The 20,850-nt window shown below is 52.5% G+C and overlaps 1 protein-coding gene and 1 non-coding gene across 4 annotated transcripts in view; both read left to right on the top strand.

Annotated features, from left to right (window-relative positions):
• The window catches only part of MFN2 (mitofusin 2), a 28,313-nt gene extending 14,458 nt beyond the window's left edge, over positions 1–13,855 (top strand). The window contains exons 6-20 of one of the 3 annotated variants that reach the window (XM_059913358.1): positions 155–279; positions 999–1,107; positions 1,221–1,328; positions 2,736–2,889; positions 3,057–3,124; positions 3,266–3,387; positions 5,115–5,241; positions 5,662–5,766; positions 6,043–6,145; positions 6,961–7,001; positions 7,080–7,217; positions 7,765–7,920; positions 9,362–9,558; positions 10,400–10,534; positions 11,758–13,855. In XM_059913358.1, the coding sequence (XP_059769341.1) occupies positions 155–279; positions 999–1,107; positions 1,221–1,328; positions 2,736–2,889; positions 3,057–3,124; positions 3,266–3,387; positions 5,115–5,241; positions 5,662–5,766; positions 6,043–6,145; positions 6,961–7,001; positions 7,080–7,217; positions 7,765–7,920; positions 9,362–9,558; positions 10,400–10,534; positions 11,758–11,827 (1,758 nt within the window). In that variant the 3' untranslated portion in view covers positions 11,828–13,855. Of the gene's footprint in view, positions 1–154; positions 280–998; positions 1,108–1,220; positions 1,329–2,735; positions 2,890–3,056; positions 3,125–3,265; positions 3,388–5,114; positions 5,242–5,661; positions 5,767–6,042; positions 6,146–6,960; positions 7,218–7,764; positions 7,921–9,361; positions 9,559–10,399; positions 10,535–11,757 lie in introns of all 3 variants that reach the window. The other 2 variants (XM_059913340.1, XM_059913350.1) reach the window with 2 other exon arrangements.
• Positions 13,856–20,261: 6,406 nt separating this feature from the next.
• LOC132354733 (small nucleolar RNA SNORD22) lies at positions 20,262–20,388 on the top strand. The gene has a single exon (XR_009499384.1). It is a non-coding gene; the product is annotated as a small nucleolar RNA SNORD22 (small nucleolar RNA).
• The last annotated feature ends 462 nt before the right edge of the window (positions 20,389–20,850 follow it).

The following is a 20,850-nucleotide window of genomic DNA, read 5'->3' on the forward strand; positions in this document are numbered from 1 at the left end:
GCTCTTGACTTTTTTATGTGTGAAATGAAAGAAAAAGGGGTAGCAGATCAGGCAGCAGTCTCAGGCCATCGTGCTATGGCCACATGGCACTGGAAATCTCCAGGCTGGAGGCTCTTCCTCGGCCCTGATCTTTCTTTCCCTTCTCCCCCATCAGACTGTGAACCAGCTGGCCCACGCCCTTCACCAGGACGAGCAGCTGCATGCCGGCAGCCTGGTGAGTGTGATGTGGCCCAACTCCAAGTGTCCGCTTCTCAAGGATGACCTTGTGCTAATGGACAGGTAAGAGGGAAGGTGCCTCCCCAGGAGGTCCAAGCTGGGAGGGCACCAGCTTTCCATTTCTGGATCATCCAGGCCAGGATCCCCTAGGTCCTGTTGTTGCTCTGCTTAAGTATATTGCTTTTCAGATTGGCTCAACCAAATCTTCCTGCCTCTTGGATTTCCTCCAGGGTCTGGTTACTGTATCCCTGGGCAGGTGTCAGGGCCCTGAAGATGTCCCAGTGATGGTCTGTAAAGAGGGATAGGGAGGTGCTCAAAAGTTGGGAAGGTTCTCAGCCTCAACCCAACACTAGTGTGTTTATTGGGGGCGGGGGGTGGAGCTTGTGGTGGTGAGGTCCATGTTGTATTTTATTTTTCTCAAAGGGACACTTTGCTCCTGCTTTGTGGACAGGCTGTAACTATACCAAGAAATGCAGTGCTAGGGTGCTTGCCAGACTCACATAAATACAGAACTTCACCTTAATTGTATACCCCCAAAGTAAAATTCAGATCATTAGGTTTTTATAAAGGTGATAGGTGCGTATGGCAAAAACCACATTTTCAGACAGTCTGGAAGGATACGAGATGAAAAGTAAAAATCCCTCCAATAAGGGCCAGGCCCAATTTCTCTCCCTTCTGTAGCTTTCTCCTCCTTTGCCTGGCTGCCTCAGGTCTGTTCAGAGCAGGAAGAATGGGGCCCATGGTCTGTGTGTCTGGTGACAGTTTATCCTTGTCACCTCTAGCCCTGGCATCGATGTCACCACAGAGCTGGATAGCTGGATTGACAAGTTTTGCCTGGACGCTGATGTGTTCGTGCTGGTGGCCAACTCAGAGTCCACCCTGATGCAGACGGTAACCCCTCTTCCGCCTTTTCCCCCACTCCGAGGACCCAGCTGGGGGGGCGGGCTGGCAGGGCCTCGGCTGGCACGGCTCCTCCCCCACTGAGGTCTTTCCCCCCCTTCCAGGAAAAGCAGTTCTTCCACAAGGTGAGCGAGCGCTTGTCCCGCCCTAACATCTTCATCCTGAACAACCGCTGGGACGCGTCCGCCTCGGAGCCTGAGTACATGGAGGAGGTGGGTGCCTCTTTACCCAGCAGTTTGGGGAATGCCACCCCATGTGTCTACCCAGTCCCTCTTTATGCTCTCCCAGGCCACATCCCTGAATGAATTTCAGCACCAGAGAAGTCCCGGGTGTTCCTTGGGGTCGCTGATGGCTTTAAAAATACCCCTTCGTGGGAGTTCCCTGGCGGTCCAGTGGTTAGGACTTAGTGCTTTCACTGCTGAGGTCCCAGGTTCAATCCCTGGTCAGGGAACTAAGATCCCACAAGCCGTGCAGTGTGGCAAAAACAAAACCAAACAAAAACAAAACGAAGAAACAAAAACAACTCTTTGGGACTTTCCTGGAGATCCAGTGGTTAAGAATCCGTGCTTCCACTGCAGGGAGCACGGGTTCAATCCCTGGTCCGGGAACTAAGATCCTGCCTGCTGCGTGGTGCGGCAAAAAAAAACAACAGCAGCAACAAAATGCAAACCCTTCACTTCTCCCATTCGCTTTCCCGGACCCCTCTACTCTTCAAAAGGCTTTCTTCCCGGTCTGAGAAACGTCCCTACCACGTTAGCTGCTGCACCCTTGCTTGCTCTCTTTAGTTCATAAAGAATTAATCATTATAGAACAGGCTTAGCTTTAGAAAGACATCCAGGAAAGAAGCTTAAAAGAGGAGTGAAGAATAATTGGTTCTTACTGACAGCTCAGAATGCTTTACTTTTTATGCGTGAAATGAAGGAAAAAGGAGTAACAGGTGATATGGGGTGATGATAAAGCACGTAGTCAGCAGGCTGACGCTGGGCAGTGTGACTGGTGAATTCCCTAACCCCTCCAGTAAATCCTCACCTGTGAGTTGGATATAATAGAGTTGTTGAGAGGATGAAATCTGTTAACTTTGAGAAAAGGCCTGGCACGCGGCAGGTGTCCGCAAGAGGCTGTCATCACTTTTAAGTTCCAGCAGTAGAACCCTAGGGCTTCAGAGCTAGGAGGGATTTTGGGGTGCGGCCACTCATGTAATAAACGAGGCCCAGGGAAGACTCAGCTTGTCAGTACAGAGTCCAGGTGTAGGTTTCTTGACAAATCCCCCCCCCCACCCAGGTTCCTTTCCTTCTGGGGCGCCAAAGTGAGACACTCTGTAGGCTCTAACAAGGCAATTTGGGGCACGTGTAAGCATTTCAGCTTGTTGATGCACCAGCTGTCTTTGACAGGCTGTACCCCAGGGAACCCCTGTGACCTGGGTTCTGGGGAGCCTGGTGGCTGGAGGACAGATGGTGGGAGATGGTCGCTGCATGTGTGTTTGTACCTTTTGAACCCTGAGCTGTGTGAACAGATTATCTGTGTTTTAGAAAAGAAACAGTTGGGGGCCGCGGGCTCCATCAGGAGGGGCCCACCCGCACCCTGCCTGCTCACGTAACGCCCGTCTGCTTGGGCTCCAGGTACGGCGGCAGCACATGGAGCGCTGTACCAGCTTCCTGGTGGACGAGCTGGCTGTGGTGGATCGAGGCCAGGCTGGAGACCGCATCTTCTTTGTGTCTGCCAAGGAGGTGCTCAACGCCAGGATCCAGAAGGCCCAGGGCATGCCCGAAGGAGGTGACGATGGAACCAGCTTCTTGCTTTTCCCTAACATTTGAGTCGTTGGGTCTCATACTAAGTCAGCCAGTAGAAACAGTTCTGAGAACGAGGTGGTGAGAAGAGCCCTGAGTGAGAAGCTCTCGACTGCGAGTTATTTCTGGACTAATGTGGTGCAATTCTCCTAGGGGGCGCTCTTGCAGAAGGCTTTCAAGTGAGGATGCTTGAGTTTCAGAATTTTGAGAGGAGATTTGAGGTGAGCACAAGCCTTTGATCCTGGTGTCTGGCGATTCTGTGCCTCCCCGGCCCTTTCCAGCCGTGTCCCTGGCAGTGGATGCCAGAGCCTGGCCCTTGGCCGGTGGCCTCTGCCTCCCTCTGCGCCTCTTGTCTGTTCCAGGAGTGCATCTCCCAGTCGGCTGTGAAGACCAAGTTTGAGCAGCACACGGTCCGGGCCAAGCAGATCGCGGAGGCTGTTCGCCTCATCATGGACTCTCTGCACATCGCGGCGCAGGAGCAGCGGTAAGAGCCCCGGAGGTGACAGGAGGGAGCGTGGCAGTGACCGCCTCACCCCTGCCTGGACCCGGCCCAGGGCCAGAGCCTGGCCGCCAGATCAGAGCCTCAGGGTCCCCTCCAGGCCCTGTTCGAGCCACGAGGAGCAGCCTGGCAAGGAGGCCGTGGGGCGTCTGTCCATCCCACCTGGCCTGTGCAGTGAGGTTCCCCACAAGCCCGCGTTGGCGGCCTTGGCCCAGCGCTGCGCCGAGCGCTGCAGCCGTTCTCAGAGCCTGAAGCAGGACATACTTCTTTTTTTTGTTTATTGTTTAAATTTTTATTTATTTATTTATTTATTTATGGCTGTGTTGGGTCTTCGTTTCTGTGCGAGGGCTTTCTCTAGTTGCGGCAAGCGGGGGCCACTCTTCATCGCGGTGCGCGGGCCTCTCACTGTCGCGGCCTCTCTTGTTGCGGAGCACAGGCTCCAGACGCGCAGGCTCAGTAGTTGTGGCTCACGGGCCTAGTTGCTCCGCGGCATGTGGGATCTTCCCAGACCAGGGCTCGAACCCGTGTCCCCTGCATTGGCAGGCAGATTCTCAACCACTGCGCCACCAGGGAAGCCCCAGGGCATACTTCTTAAAAATACCCTTTTTTTGGAGAAATTAAAATATAGGAAAGATATACAGAGAATAAACCGTGCTTCCATTGCACAGAATTGACAATATTTGCTTTATTTTTAAGTTAAAATAAAAGACATACAGCAGAAACTAACACATCGTAAAGCAATTATACTCCAATAAAGATGTTAAAAAAAACCCACAACAACAACACAGAAAAAAATGTTGAATACCCTTTGATTCTTGAGCCCCTGTCCCAGTGTCCCTCTGCCCACTCCTCAGAGGCAACTGCAATCATGAATTTGGTGTGTAGTCCTGTCATTCATTAAGCAATACTTTTTATGTAAGTTCTGAAGAATACATAATGTTGCTCTGCAAGTGCTTTAAATGCACAGATACAGGATCATGCTGCACCTGGCTTCTCTTTCCACTCAGCATCGTTTTTACCCTTTGTCCTTGTTGGTACCTGTAGATGGAGTTTAGGACTATTAGCTGCTATAGAGTAGTCCACTGTGAATGTACCTCCTTTTCCTGTAGATTGATTTTTAGATTTCATTATTTTGCTATTGCAAACCCTGCTGCAGTGGATGCCAGTCTGTGTGTCCGCTTGTGCACATCTGCAGGTGTCTTTCTAGCATTAATTCCTGGAGGTGGAACGTTTCCTCTTAGGGTATATGCATTTCAGTTTTACCCAGTTTTACTTGTGGCTTTCTGAAACATCTGAACCCATCCGAGGTCCCACCAGCAGTGTATGCTGGAACTCCCATTTCCCTGACCCCATCAGTAATTCAGACTTGGGGAATTTGGCCAGGCTTCTGGGTAGCGTAGTACCTCTTTGTTCTTTTTCTTGATTATACTAGTGATTTTTTTCTATATTAATTGGCAGAACTTGTTCTAAAGCCCCTGAAAGCGCTCTCCCCTGTCTGTCACCACCACGTCTTCCAAATTTGGAAAACTTGAGTGAGTTGTCGGCGCCGTCTCTCCCTCATACCTGGGAAGGGGAAGAGCAGGCCTCCGGGGACGTGCATGGAACCGCCAGGATCGCCGCTGGGGCCCACACAGGCTTCCCCGCGTCCCCTCTTGCTTCTCTGCTTAGTCACGTGGGGACCTGCGTCGCGTAACCAGAGCTCTTTCTTTCAGGGTTTACTGCCTGGAAATGCGAGAAGAGCGGCAGGAGCGGCTGAAATTTATTGACAAGCAGCTGGAGCTCTTGGCGCAAGACTACAAACTGCGAATTAAGCAGATTACGGAGGAAGTTGAGAGGCAGGTGAGAAGTGGGAGAGGAAGCACACTGGGGAGATTTGGACTCCGAGTAGAGGCTGGGGAGCTAGAAAAGTGAAAACGCAGACATCCTATTACTTGGGGGCTCCTCAGCCTTCCAGGAGGAAGTCGTGGCCCTGATTCAAGAACGTGGCGCCTCCCTGGGTTTGCTCTTCTATCGTGTGACCCTGGGCAAGTCCCCCCTCCTCTGGGCCTCCTCCTCCATATCTTACAGGGGTGTTTGGTCAGCCAGTCTCTCATATCCCCTCTACCTCAAAAACTTTAATTCCGTAGATCAGCTGAGGACACTGCATGGGTGAGGGGAAAGATATCCAGTGTGTTAGAGTCTGTTAGACTCTCTCCTGGTGCTGCAGAATTGAACCACATTCCTCCTTGACACTTAACCAGCACGCTGCTTCTGCTGTAGGTGTCCACCGCGATGGCTGAGGAGATCCGGCGCCTCTCTGTGCTGGTGGACGAGTACCAGATGGACTTCCACCCTTCCCCAGTGGTCCTCAAGGTTTATAAGAATGTGAGTCATTAAGTGGCAGGTGCTCTGGGCAGGGGCTCCCCTTATTTCCTGTTGGCTACTGGAAGGAATCACCAAGCAGACAGCGATTCAGCCCCTGCTGCTCTGAGTCAGGGCCCCTCAGCCAGGGACACGAGCCCCAGGCTCCCATGCGGCCTGCCTGCCGCCGTTGCCTTGTGGGCCTGGGCTGACCAGCCTCGGATTTCCCTGTCCCTGGGCTCCCCAGAGGGAACCGCTGGCAGAGGGCGCCACTTCCCTTCGCCTCTCTTCTGGCTGCAGGAACTGCACCGCCATATAGAGGAAGGACTGGGCCGAAATATGTCGGACCGCTGCTCCACGGCCATCACCAGCTCCCTGCAGACCATGCAGCAGGAGATGATAGGTCAGTGCTGCGGGGGCCTCGCGACCTGGTCCCTGGGCTGCCCAAAGATCAGTTTCAGGCCAGTCTACAGAAGTAAAGGCCTTTCCTTGTCTGTCACCTTTTATGATGAGTCAGCTCCATACCTTGGGGTTCTGGGCATGTGTCATGAGTTCATTCTACACATAGACTTGGGGGGTCAGTGGGGGGGGGTCCTTTTTTTTTTAAAAAAAAAAATTTATTTATTTATGTATTTATTTATTTTTGGCTGTGTTGGGTCTTTGTTGCTGCGCACGGGCTTTCTCTAGTTGTGGCGAGCTGGGGCTACTCCTCGCTGTGGTACGTGTGCTCCTCATTGCCGTGGCTTCTCCCGCTGTGGAGCATGGGATCTAGGTGCGCGGGCTTCAGTAGTTGTGGCACGTGGGCTCAGTAGTTGTGGCTCACGGGCTCTAGAGTGCAGGCTCAGCAGCTGTGGCTCAGGGGCTTACTTGCTCCGCGGCACGTGGGATCTTCCCGGAGCGGGGCTTGAACCCGTGCCCCCTGCATTGGCAGGTGGAGTCTTAACCACTGCGCCACCAGGGAGGTCCCCGTGGGGGTGTCTTGTGTTACCACATGGGACTAGCAGAGGCTGAGAGTTCGGCCTCCTCCTTACATCGGCACGTTAGCGGATTTAGTGTGGAGCCTTGGTCTGCACCCCCCGCCCACTGGCCCGCCCTTCCGGGCCTGGTCTCCGGGCCTCACCGTCAGCGCCCCGGGCCGCAGCGAGTGCCCTGAGGCCCGGCCCTGGCGCCGCACGGGGCTGAGCTGCTGTGCTTTCTCTGCGCTTCTGTTCCTGACAGACGGCTTGAAACCCCTCCTTCCTGTGTCTGTGCGGAGTCAGGTAGACTTGCTGGTCCCTCGGCAGTGCTTCTCCCTCAGCTACGACCTGAACTGTGACAAGCTGTGTGCCGACTTTCAGGAGGACATCGAGTTCCATTTTTCTCTCGGGTGGACCATGCTGGTGAATAGGTTCCTGGGCCCCAAGAACAGCCGCCGGGCCTTGATGGGCTACAACGACCAGGCAAGCGAAGTCCCGCACCCTCGGGCATCAAGGGAGGTCAGTCTGCACCCCAGGCACACAAACTGTTCTGAAAGGGGTGCCCTGAGGTCACAGCCGTGGCATGTGGGCCACCACCACGGTCAGGTTTTTGCCACAAATCAACCTAGCTTTATCCTAAGCACTAATATTTGTGAAATTACAAACTCAAGCCGCATTTTTTTTTTCTATTACACGTTAAAGTGAGCATGTAACTATTAAATATAGATGACCTAGCTGTCCACATACCACCATTTTCATGTTTAGATGTTGAACCCCCCATCTCTGTACCACTGGAGTTACTGCCCGGGCTGCTCTCGGGCCACGTCCCACACCTGGGGACCTGTGCTGAAGCGTTCCAGGGCGGCCACTGCGCCCGTTCTGTGGTACCCCACGGTGCTCACCTTTGGGCCGGCAGGTCTGTTAGGAGCTTAAATTCTTCTCTGCTACATGTGAAGCTCATTTTCCCTTTTGGAAATTGAAGAGCCACTCCCCGTGCCCCTGTTCTGGACCCTAGAATGAGAGACTGGCCGGTATCTTCTCAGCCCCTCCTCGTTTCTCTCTGCAGGTGCAGCGGCCCATGCCCCTGACCCCGGCCAACCCCAGCATGCCCCCACTGCCCCAGGGCTCCCTCACCCAGGAGGAGCTCATGGTTTCCATGGTCACCGGCCTGGCCTCCCTGACCTCCAGGACCTCCATGGGCATTCTCGTTGTTGGAGGAGTGGTCAGTGACAAGCCCTGCTCGGGAAGGGGCGGGCAGGGGGGTGGGGACCGAGAGGCACAGTCTGGTGGGTGTCCCCACATCGGCCCTGCGCTTCACATCCGTGACGACTTTTTGCTGTGATCTCAGGAGCCGTGCAGCCTTAGCCCTTTAACATACATTCATTGACTTATTTAAGTCTCACTTAACTAACGTGACATTTAGGTTCCCGTTTTACAGAAGAACATCGGCAGTTGGCTTGCCAAGGACACACAGCTAGGATTTGAGCTCTGACCCCATCTGACTCCAGGACCATATTCTTTCCCCTGTAGGGCCAGTAGGGTAGGGAAGTGACCTGAGAAATTGACGAACCTGGCTGGGTTCTAGAGAGGTGGGTATGACCAGGAGTTTCTCACTGGTAGGTGAGGAAACCGAGAGCAAAACTTGCAAGGGCTTGAGACAGAAAGAGGCCAGGCTGGGCCTTGAACCCTTGTCTCTCCAGCTGCAGTCTTATTGCCCTTTCTTTCTGCCCCAAGGCCTGAGATCACAGGCTGCCTTCTTGATTACTGGGGTACTCCCCATGTCTTGTGTGACCCAAGACACACTGCAGCTAGAGTTATTTAGGCCTTGAATTTTCTTGATGATGTGGGCAAGTTCTCTTTGTCATGGTCGTTTGAGTTGTGGAGTGGTGGCAGAACGCAACTGTAACAAAACTGCCAGGAATTGCATTCTCAGCTTGTAAGACTAGGGCGGGCTGGAGCTGAGGCCCGCTCCCTCCTGGCCTGTAGACGGTACATGCTCTGGTTTTTTTTTTCACAGATGGTGACCTGGCAGAGGGTCATGATCTGAGAAGCTGACACTTGACGGTTATGTAACCCTTTTTACAGTCAGTGTCTCATTTTACCCAAACAACCCTGAGAATTGGGTGGAGGCCATTATCCTATTTTGGGAGGAAACAGGTGTAAACAAATTTGCCCAAGGTCACACAGCCAAGGAAGAGCTGCACACTAGAGCCTCGATTTCTGGCTCCAAGTCCGGTGCTCTTTGACTGTAACTACACTGCCTCCAACCAAAGTGTTACAAACCAGACCAAAAGAAGCTGTCTACTGAGGACCAATGTGCAGAATTCTGCTTGTCAGTGTCACCAGAATGGAGTGTCCCTTCAGAGTACTCTAACGTTTACCTTTAAGATTCCTCTGTGCCTGGATCTGTGCTTCTGGTGCTCACAACCACAGAGGTGGCCTTTGCACAAGTCATGTTGTGTGGCCCACACTAAGTTTCCCTCGTCTCCAAACTAGACATGGTCCCTGCCCTTCTGGCCTCAGTGAGACCAAGGACGACATTGAAAGGAGTGTTCTGAGTAGAAGCACAAAGGCTCTTTGAGGCTCTTGGGAAAGTCCTGGCTGAGAGGATGGGCGGTGGGATGGCAGAGGGATTGTGCCAGCTGACCACTGTGCCTCTGCAGGTGTGGAAGGCTGTGGGCTGGCGACTCATCGCCCTCTCCCTTGGCCTCTATGGCCTCTTGTACGTCTACGAGCGTCTGACCTGGACCGCCAAGGCCAAGGAGAGGGCCTTCAAGCGCCAGTTTGTAGAGTACGCCAGCGAGAAGCTGCAGCTCATCATCAGCTATACCGGCTCCAACTGCAGCCACCAAGTCCAGCAGTGAGTGGCCCCGTCAGCCCCGAGGGGCCAGTGCCGGCTCCCGTGGTTCAGGACTGCCCTCTAGGTTTCCTCCTAACCTGGCCTGGAAACCACTGGGCCCTGAGCGCTGTCTGACTCTGGCCTTCAGCTGTGCAGTGCCAGCGTGGAGGCTAGGGATGGGGGAGGAGTCTCCAGGGACACCTTACGTCCTGGGCTGGGACCAGGTAGGCCTCTGGTCTCCCAAGAAAGGAAGACATGGGAAGACGAGGGCTGTTACCTGTAGCCATCTTTTAAAGGTTACCTCGAAGGGCTTGGGTTGTGGGTGTAGCTTTGACGTTCTGAGCCACAGCCCATTCTTCATGGCGTATCTTAGGGCAGGTGGGAATGGATGGCTTGATCTGGGTGGTGGTCAGGAAGGCGCTGGCTGCCTGCCTTTTATTGCTATGTGGCAGGCCCTCTGCTAGGCATTTTGCACCTAACTCTTCATTTTCTCCCTGAGCCCTTTGAGGTAGACGTTTTTACTGGCACCTTGTTTTTCAAAATGAGGAAATTGAGATTTGAAGAGGAGTCATGTGTCTCCTGCACTCGACTGAGTGCAGGAAATTGAAGAGCCACTCCCCGTGCCCCTGTAGCAGCAGAGCCGGGATCTGAATCCTGGTCTCTTGTGCCCAAGCCGGGGCGTCTTGCTCTGTGCTCCTGGTTCTCACCCTGTGCTGATGCTCGTGTGTGTGCTGGCTGTGATGTCCGCGGTCTCAGCAGCGGGCGGGGACGATTCTGACAAACCGGGACAGGCGCAGGTGACAGATGGGCTGGCTGCTTCACCACCGACGTGGCCTGGTTGATCCTGACTCTCCCCCCTCAGGGAACTGTCTGGGACCTTTGCCCATCTGTGCCAGCAAGTTGATGTCACCCGGGAGAACCTGGAGCAGGAAATTGCCGCCATGAACAAGAAAATTGAGGTTCTTGATTCGCTTCAGAGCAAAGCCAAACTGCTCAGGTGAGGTTGGCCATGTGGCAGCAGAGGAAGTCCGGTCCCTGGGGTTACAGCTCACAGGCACGTCCTTAACCGCAATGTCTCAGGCACTTGACACGTGCTGTCCCATCTTCAGCATCCCTTTAGGAACGTATCATCACCTTCACTTTATAAAATGGAGGATCGAGGCCTAGAGAGGTTAAGTAACTTATCTGGGATCCCACAGTAAGTGGTCAAGCCAGGAGTAGAAGAATCCAGGCGTGCTGGGCTCCAGCACTCTCTGACACTCCGCACGTTGATTGTCCTTTATTGTGGGCGGGAACAGTGGGCTACACCCGGCCCCCAGCTCCCGCCATTTCACGGTGCGGCACATCAGCATCCGTGTCCACAGGGGAGCTGGCCGGGTAGCCAGGGACCGGCAGAACCCGGATCGGAACCCAGGTCTGCGTAGGGTCTCTGTTGAAAGTCAGAGCTTCCAGCAGCAGGTTGCCGGGGAGAGGATGGGTCTCAGGAGTCAGGAGTCCTGGCTTCTGGTCCTGGCACCCTCGTTTGGGCAAATCACTGAGCTTTCCTATGTCTCATTGCTTTCATCTGTGAAATGGAGTAAGGTTTCATGACACAGTCACAGAGCTGCGTGTGAAAGTGCTCTGCAGAAGTCCTCGGCCCACTCAGGCTGGGATAACATCAGCACACGGGACTCTGTTCTTCCTGCCCCGCCCTGACGTCAGCACAGAGGGAGCTGCATCAGAGAGCGTCGGTGGGCCTTGCCCTCCCCGCCCACTGCCCTGGGACAGCTGTGTTCTAGAGACACGCCGCGCATCCCCGGGGAAGTCTCAAGCGGCCGGTGGGTTTGGGGTGGGTGTCTCTGCTGCTCGTCACCTGCAGCGACAGGGTGAACCTGAAAAGGGCTGCGTGTGAGCAGCCCAGCCTCCTGCTGACAGGCAGGAAGACCGTGTTCCCAGCAGTCCAGGGACTTGCCCGTGGTCCCGGCACGAAGCAAACACAGGGCTTGAGGGTCAGAAAAACCTGATTTTATTTCCACCACTGATTGGTCGCGTGACCGTAGGAAGTTATTGAACCTCTCTGGGCCTCATTTTCCTCCTCGGTGAAGTGGAGGTTATTGGAGGGATAATGAGTAAATGAGCCTGTACAAGTCAAGTGTCCGGTAGAACGGCACTTGGCCTTGGCACATCGTGCCGTTACTTGTTATCAGCTGTTACTGCTACAAGGTAACCGTTTCTCTGCAGGAATAAAGCTGGTTGGTTGGACAGCGAACTCAACATGTTCACGCACCAGTACCTGCAGCCCAGCAGATAGTGGGCAGCCCGGAGCCGGCGCCTGCGTAGGGAGGGGCAGCGCTGCCAGCCGCGAGGGGCCTCCCGCCGGGGCCACGCGCAGCTCCCGTCCGTTGCCGCCACCGTGAGAATGAAAGCACCCACTGTCTCCCACCGTTTTGAGCCCTGAGACGCTAGTTATTTTCCCCCTCCTTTGCCTGCTGTTGCAGGAAGATATTCCGGCTCATACCCCTGAAGGAGACTTTTTTTTTTCAGTGATGACTCTGGACAGCATGACACTGAGGAGTGAAGTCGAGTCTTTTCTCTGTTTTGTCCGGCTCTGTTGACTGACAATCATCTGATTGCTTGATGAGGCCTTGGGATCAGCCAGCATTGCAGAAGGCCTGGTTGGGCCTTTAAGGATATCAGGCAGACACCCCCTCCTCCAGCCAACGCTAACACTGACCCACGCGCACCTGCCTACCGCGCACCCCAGCGCATCCGCAGAGAAAGGCCACCTTAGGGGGTGGTTGCATTTTCTTCCCGGATTGCGCTGGGAACAGTTCCAGGAAGGCCAAGGCTGTCCCAGGAGGGTTGTGGCTTACGTGTCAGTTTGGTCCTTCGGCTTTCATTCTTCGTCCCATCTGCAGAGCCTTCCAGACCAGCCTTTCAGTCTTGGTGGTGGGGCTGAGAGTGCAGAGGTAGCTGGAACGCTGAGTGGCGTAGGGGAGGGGCGTGTGGAGGGTGTGTCCTAAAGCCCCTGCTGTCACGGGTGGCCGGTGCCGTGATGGGGAGAGACTTGCCTCCTCCTCATTCTGTCCCTTGTTCTGGTTTTGGTCCTTAGCCTATTATTCTGGTTTCTTTTTCATGAAAGATGGTTTGGTCCAGATAGTTAAAGGATGTAGTAGAAGGAAAGATGGCGGAAGGAGGGAACCTTGGCGGCAGGCTGAGAGCAGTGGGCCCCTCCCAGGACAGCTAGAGAATCTGGAGTTGATGCAGAACAGGACCTTGCATCTGACCTTGCTCTGTGAGGGGTTCGTGGGGTCTCAGAGCCCACTCTACTAGCTTGATGTTCCATAAGAGACATGTTCCCACCCCTCACCCTGCCTCGGCCCAAGCTGCCCTTGGCCACCAGACCTCTGGATGAAGTCTCCTGTGCCAGCGATGCTGCACGTGGCCGAGAGACAGTGCGGGGAACCCAGCACCCAGCCTCCCACCCTCCCTGATCCCAGAGCCTCCAGCTGACACATGGGGCCTCGTGTTGATTTTGAGAAGTGTTTCCTGTTGTTGAGTTTGGGGATCGTTACCGGTCAAAGTGGGGGCAGGTTCCTGTCTCCAAGGTGTTAACTGTCTGGGGCAAACAGCCTTCGGGTGACAGCCTTTGCAGGGCAGGTCAGAGAACTTCCTAGAAACCAGCGGCATGTCTCTCCCAGAAAGAGGCTCAGGCAGAGAGGTGGGGCTTGTCCTGCTCTCTTGAATCCACCCGCCCTCCGACTTTGGGGAAATGACTTGGTGGCCTCTGCTCACTGGTGGGTGGCACGCAGGTGGCGTGCTCTCCAGGTGCCCGCTTGTCCTTCAAACCCTCAGTCTACCCTGGTGCGTGGAACAAAGTGATGGACTTCGCCGAGGCCACCATGCGGCGGGAGGGCGCTCTGAGCTTTTTGCCAGCCTGGATGGTGGTTCCCTCCCAGTGTGTCTGGCGAAATCAGTGTCACACAATTCCAGTGAATCTTGTGCTTTTGGGGGGGTGGTTATTATTTAGAATAACTAAACATGAATTTTTTTTGAATGTAGCCTCTGGGCAATGAATGAGATTTTGAGCTTCTTATACAATAAGTAAAATTGAAATTACACCACTGAGGGCGAGACTCTGAAAGAACTGTGGCAAAAAGCACTTTAATTTAATGCTGCTGACTTTGTTCTCTGTTTTTATGTTCATTTGCTGGAGTGCAAGACGTGCTTGACATGGTGGGTTTTTCTCTGATGTATTTAAGGTGATATATTTGCCTGAATTATTCCTGTATCATTGCTGATAATATTGAACACTAAAATAAAACCTAGTTGGAAACCATTTGTTTTGTGTGTCTCCTCAGCTTACTGTTCGTATGCAAACTCTCTTTGACATGACAAAGTCTGCAGGCTGTATTTTGAAATGACCTTAACTTCGTTTAGGGGAAGTTCCCACTGTAATCTGCCTGTGGGTTCCTCCTGACTCTGGAAGGAATCTGATACTCTCAGAAGAACAAAAGGCGTAACTGATCTTTAAGAACCAGGAAATCTAGAGTGATTTCTTTACAGATTTCGCCATAACTCTAAACCATTCATTTTTCACTTAAAAAGTAATGACTCAGACTGGTTCACCCTAGTTGGCCTTCTGAGAAATTGGTTGTGACCTTTTCTTTCTTTTTTTTTTTTTAAACGGCCCTCAGCAGTGGCTGGGGCATGACTAGTCCGTTTCGCTGACCCTGCACACCTGTCCCCTGGGCTCTGCACTGCCCACTCGCCTCGCTGCTCATCCATTTCAGAGGCCTCCACACCTCAGCGGATGGCATCCTCGTCCCTGCAGATTCCCAGGTCACAAACCTGGGGCGTGATCCTGGACTCCCCTGTCACACGTGCTGCGTCCAACCTGTCAGTTTCTGTCTTAAAAATACACCTCACCCCTGACCATTTCATCCACTCCATTCACAGTCACGGCTCTGACCCACGTTACTGCCTCTAACTCAGCCCCTCCTCCCACCCTGGCACCTCTCACACTTGTTTCAAAGCAGCAGCCAGAGTGACCTTGACGTAGGCTGGAAATAGAACTCAGCTCGTATTACTCCTTTGCTCGAAATACGGCTCTGGCTCCCTGTCCCACCCAGAATCGAGGCCCAAGTCCTTGTGGTGGCCTTTCAGGATCCACTGCCTCTGATTGCCCCTCCCTCTTCGGCTCCCTCTGTTTCGGCCACACTGGTCCTTGCTCTTCCTTGAAACTGCTGTCCACACTCTACCGTACGGCCTTTGCCTGGCTGACTCTCTGCCCGTGGTCCAGAATGCACCACAGCTGACTAACTCCTTTATCTCCAAGTCTGCTGAGACGTCACCTCATTGAGGTCCATGCACACCCCTCCCTATTAAAATCCCTCTCTCCCCTGTTCCCTGGCACTTCTGAGTACCCTTCTGAGTACCCTCCTACCTACTCATCATCTGAGCAATATTGTTTGTGTCTGCGCCTGCTAGAGCATAAGCTCTAAGAACATAAGCAAAATATGAGAATTTTACATGTTTTGTTCATTGGTAAGCACCCAGGGTCTAGACCAGTGCCTGGCACAGAATCAGAACTCAGTAAATACTTGCTGAATTAACAAATCCTGTCCTGATAACACAGTCGCACCATTTATCAACCCTCTAGCGCTGGGGGCAGAAGTAACAAATGCTACTGGAAACTTCTTATAGGTAGGCATGGCACCTAGGGGGCTTTCAAGTGTGTTGTATGTTTAGTAATTAACATTTTCCACTCCACTGTGGAAACTGAGGCTCAGAGAGGTTGGGACTAGTTCAGACAGCAGCAGCTGGAGGGTGATGGAACCTGGATTGGAGCCCAAGTCCAAATTCCCCAAAGCCCAGTGGCTTTTGAACATTTTTTTACCCTGACCCATTATTAGAAATTTATCACGATTGAGTACACACATATATGTGCAAGTGAAACCAAAAAAAATTCAATCATTACCCCTTTTCTGCAATACACAGGTATTTTCTCATGAAGAAGCTGCTGTTTGCAACCCACTAAACTGCTCACCAGCCACTCCTGGGTCATGACCGGTCGTTTGAAAAAAGGTGCTCTACCCTCTTTGCCTCACTCAACACCTCCTAGTTCTTTATTCCCAGTCAAGGCCAGACTCATTCCTGTGGTTCCTCAGACTACCTCATCTGCCCACTGAGAGTTCTGGGGAATCAAGAGCCTGAGATTTTGGGCCTTTCAGTAACAGTGTCGCCATTTAATCACAGAATACGTAGCCAGGAATGTACCTCCCTGTTCCAAGCACTGGGCCCTGCTCACAGATGTCAGCTAGGTTCACTCTGACCTCCAGGACAGGGTTTTCTGTCTCTGAGTCAGACTCAGAGATTAGAACAGGCAACTTTTACAGAGGGCTTGGCTTGTGTCAGACATGCATACGCGTGACTTCCAATCCTCTCAAAAGCCTACTGATCGATTTTCCCCTTTGTACGAACCAAGGAGTTTATTCATCAAAATATTTGAGCGCCTGCTGCGCGCTGAGCATGGTTCTGGGCATTGGAGACGCAGCAGTGAATAAGGTGGATAAAAATCCCTGCCTTCATGGCGCTTACATACTCGTGGGGGAAGGCAGGCAGCAGGCAAAACCACTGAGTAAAAGAGTATGTCAGAAGATAAGGGCTATGGGGGAAAAGGAGGCAGGGAAGGTCAGGGAGGGGGTAACAAGAGTGTGGCTGGGGTAGGCCTGGCTGAGAAGATGACGTTTGAAGAAAGAGCTGAATGAATCCGGCGGGGAATGAAGCCCTGTGGACACCTGGGGCGGGGCGTTCCAGGCAGAGCCGCATGTGTAAAGGCCCTGAGGTACGAGCATGCCAGTGTCTTCAAGGAACAAAATGCGACTAGTGTGGCTGGAGCAGAGCGAGGGGGGCGGAGAGCGGTTGGACTTCGGTTGCAAAAGGAACCAGGGGAGACTGGGGTCTTGCCGGCCACTGTGAGGACCTTGGCTTCACCGCGAGCCAGGTAGATGCCATGGAGAGTTCCGAGCCAAGGAGTGACGTGAGCTGACATACTTACACTCGAGGGGTCCTGGGCTGCTATAGGGAGAGTAGACAAGAGAGTAAGGATGGAAGCACGGGGGGACCAGTCAGGAGGCAAGTGCAATATTCCAGGGAGGAGAGGATGGTGCCTTGTACCGGGCGGTTGTGATGGAGGCTGTGAAAAGTGGTCAGTTCTGGAGACCTTTTGAAGACAGAAACAATGCGACGTGCTGATAGACTGGATGGGTCATGGCTGACTCGGGTTTTGTCCTGGGTCGGTGGCAGGATGGGGAAACTTCCTGGTGGAGCAGGTGTGGGAGAGAAGATCGGGAGTTTTGTTTTGGACATGTTGAACTTAGGGTCCCTCTTCCGTAGTTGGATATGTGAACTTGGAGTTCAGGTGATGTCTGGTGCAGAGACGCACACTGGGGAGTCAGCATGTGACGGTGGCAATCACAGCTTAGGGTTCCCGGAATGCAGAGCCTAGAGCAGAAGGCTTGTGCGCCCTCGTTTTAATCGGCAGAACAACCCCAGAGAAACGCAGTGAGGGCGGGGGGCAGTCAGAAGGAGGGAGAGCCAGCAGGAGTGTGCGTGGTGGAGCTGGCCGCCACCAAATGTGACCCTGAGGAGCCATGTAATGAGTCTCGGCACCCTTTCCTGGCGGAGAGGAAGGGGGCAGAATTTATTCACCGTCTCCCTCTTCCAGCTGGTGAAGATTTGCCCCATGGGACATTGACTCTGTGCATTTCTGGGTTGCATATTGAAATGCTTGAGCACCAAGTGGGGCCCACGGCGGTGGTGGAGGTGAGAGGGCCAGGACTCAGGCAGGGGGTGTGGCCGGGCGAGTTGCGTTTCCATCAGACCACTCAGCCGAGGCAGAGCCGGAACAAAAGGCAGGTAAGGCCAAGAGGGTCTGAAGCATTCACCCATCCAATCACTCAGATCTGCTCTTGCCTTCCCGCCCTTCTTCCCCGAGAGGGGAGGTCTAAGTCCCATTGAACCGAGTCCTCTTCACGGTGATACGGTCGGTCCCTCGTCCATGGCCAAAGCTGCAGCTAGTCTGGTTATTTCCTGGTGGGGTCATCCAGATCTTCATCCCCGAGGGATCTGAGCCCTTGGCTGTCTTGCCGTGGGTGGACTGTGATTGCCACAATTGCCACTTACTATTATCAGTGGGTGTGGAGACACCGAGAGACACCAGAGGAGGTTCTGGAAACACCTCTGCCTCATTTTGTACACGCTGTCCTGACCCCTCATGGTGATGGGACTCTATTACCCGCAGCAGTACAGTAATTCTCTTTGCCTGCTGGTCCACCAGCAGAGAGGCCCGAAGACCAGGTGATGGTCACGTCTTCAAGTTCACTGGGACTGTGGGACCCTATCGTGTCCCCTGGCAGAAGTTTCCCAGCCCCGGGCACTGGGACCTCCAACCTGGCAGAGCCAATGTTTGCAGGGATAGGAAACGCAAGTTCCACAAGTGCTTCACTGCGAGCAGTAGGGAGAGGGTCCACCGTCTGCTTGCCGGCGCCATGTAATCTAGCCTCAGGGGATACAGCTGCATATGCCAACTTCCTGGAGAACAGAGCTGTAGCGTATGGTCCCTGAGCTATGTCTTTTTAGTAGGCCATGTCACTCGGGTGTTGGGGTCCCCGGTAAGATCAGTGGATCCTTTAGTCAGATGCCCATTGTCCCACCTGTTCTGCCAAAAAATGGGTCCCTTGGTGTGAGACAATGTGGTGTGGCATACCACGTCACTACATCAGGCAGCCCTCAGATGGTGGTGCGGGCAATAGCCCTGAAGGCAGGTCAGGCGAACCCTTTCACGGAGTAGCATCAATTTCAATAAGTACAAATCGCTCCCTTTAGGGTCAAAGGGGACCTGATGTAATTGATCTGCCACCAGATCAATGGCTGGCTGGTCTCTTGGAGATGCCGTATCAAGGGCTCAGCTTTGGTCCTGCAGACTAGGGGTCCAGCAGCAGCAGGACCGAGCCTTTAGGAAAGGAGCCCAGGCTACTTCACCCCCGTCATCTTGGCTGCTCTGTCCCTGGGCCCATCGCACCTGCACTGGGGTGGCTGAGCAGAGAGGGGGGTTGACATTTACCAGCTGCATCGTCCGTTCCAGCTGGTCGTGGACCGTCTCCCGGGCAGCAGGTGTCCTCTGATGGATTCGAAACATGAGACACCAAGATGTAATCCCGTGCGCCCCCATGTACTGGACATCACTGGTTCATCTTCCCCCTTCCCCAGTTCTTGGCGCTAGTCTTCTGATCTCTTTCTCCTGAGCTCTGACCTCCAGCCACACCATTTGCCACCACCCAGAAGACTGTGTATCATCTCTTCCTTAGACTGTTCATCCGTCCTCACGAATGGATGACCAAGTGTACAGCTCACAGCTCTGACCACCAGGAGGATTAACCTTCATCCCTGAGGCGGCGTCATGGCATAAGAGTGGAAGTGGTCCATTTCCAGTGAGGGCAAACATACTGAGCCCAGCTAGGCCAAGTTCTTTATTGTTTGCTTACTTGCTTCATACCTTTTAATAGCTTTATTGAGATATAGTTAACATACAATAACTGCCCATGTTTAAAGTGTACAATTTGATAAGTTTTGGCAGATGTATGCACCTATGAAAGCGTCACCACAATCAAGACAGTGAACAAACTCATCATCCCCCACGTTTCCTCGTGCCCCGTCATCGTCCCTCCCGCCCACCCCATCTCCAAGCAACCCCTCATCTTTCTGTCACTATAGTTTACATCTTCTCAAGCTTTACTGAGGTACAATATATGTATCATAAAATTCACTCTTTTTAAGTGTACAATTCAATCATTTCAGCAAATTTACAAAGTTCTGCAGCCCCATCACCACAATCCAATGATCCCTCCTGCCCATTTGCAGTAAATCTCTGTCCTTTTCTGGACATTTCATATAATTGGAGTCATCAATATGTGGTCTTTTTCGTATGGCTTCTTTCACTTAGCATAATGTTTATGAGGTTCGTCCATTTTGTAGCACGTGTCAGTACTTCATTTCTTTTTATTGCCATTTTCTATTGTATGGATACCACATTTAGCTTGTCCAGTTATGAGTTGACGGACATTTGGATTATTTCCCCTTTTTTGTGGCTATAATGAATAATGCTGCCAGGAACATTCTTGTACAAGTCTTTGCATGGACATGTTTTCATTTCTCTTGGGTAGATAACTAGCACTGGAATTTCTGGGTCATATCGTAAATTTATATTTAACTTTTTAAGATACCGTCAAACTGTTTTCTGAAGTGATTGTACCATTTTACATTCCCACCAGCAGAGCACGTGGGTTCCAGTTTTTCCCTGTCCTCGCCAACGCTGGTATAGTGAGTCTTTGATTTTACATGCCATCATTTTAGACATAGAAGTAGTTAGGCAGTGGTGTCTCATTCTGGTTTTATTTTACATTTGCCTAGCAAATGGAGCCTAGAGCAAGAGAAGACTCTAGAAAGCCAGATTGGGATAAAAGCTGGTGCTAGGTGTATTAATGGTGGGTAAGGATGCTGAGCTGAGTCTCTGACCAGCCTCAATAGGAGAGTTCTGTGATGTGGAGCATCTTTTCTGTGCTTATTCACCATCTGTGTGTATCTCTTCTTTGGTGTTCAATTCTTTTAATCATTTTAAAAATTGGGTTGTTTGTTAGCCAAGACATGGAAGCAACCTAAGTATCCATCAACAGATGAATGGATACCAATGAGGAAAGCAAGCATCCTGTCTTACCCCTGTTCTAGCCCCAGAGCCTGTAATGGTGAACCCACTGGAGCTAACTGGGAGAGAGGATGAGCACTTGTTCCATAAGGAACTGTCTAAGATACAGCAAATGTCTGTGGATAGCATTTGCTTAGCTTTTCTTGGCTATTCATAGCGAGAATAGTTTTGGCTATTTTAGATACTTTGCTAATTACATGATCTTCTCATTCAGAAGCAGCTTGTTCCTTGTTCCTGTATACTCCTGGAAAGCCTCCCGAGTTAAAAGGTACCATTGCCAGTTACCTGCTTGTTCACCCAAAGGTCCAGCTCCTTGTCTGGAGCCTGAGAATGATTTGAGGGGAAAGGAGTAAGCCATATTTCTGCTCAACTCCAGTCTGACTGAAGAAAGAACAAAGCACACATAATGGAATCCAATTCTTGGAAGATATCAAAAATGGAATTTTCTTGGGAATTCCCTGGTGGTCCAGTGGTTAGGACTCTGTGCTTTCACAGCTGAGGCCTGGGTTCAATCCCTGGTCAGGGAACTAGGATCCCACAAGCCGTGAGGCGCAGCCAAAAAAAAAAAA

This window comes from Balaenoptera ricei, chromosome 1, assembly GCF_028023285.1.
Source record: "Balaenoptera ricei isolate mBalRic1 chromosome 1, mBalRic1.hap2, whole genome shotgun sequence".
NCBI classification, from domain to species: domain Eukaryota; kingdom Metazoa; phylum Chordata; class Mammalia; order Artiodactyla; family Balaenopteridae; genus Balaenoptera; species Balaenoptera ricei.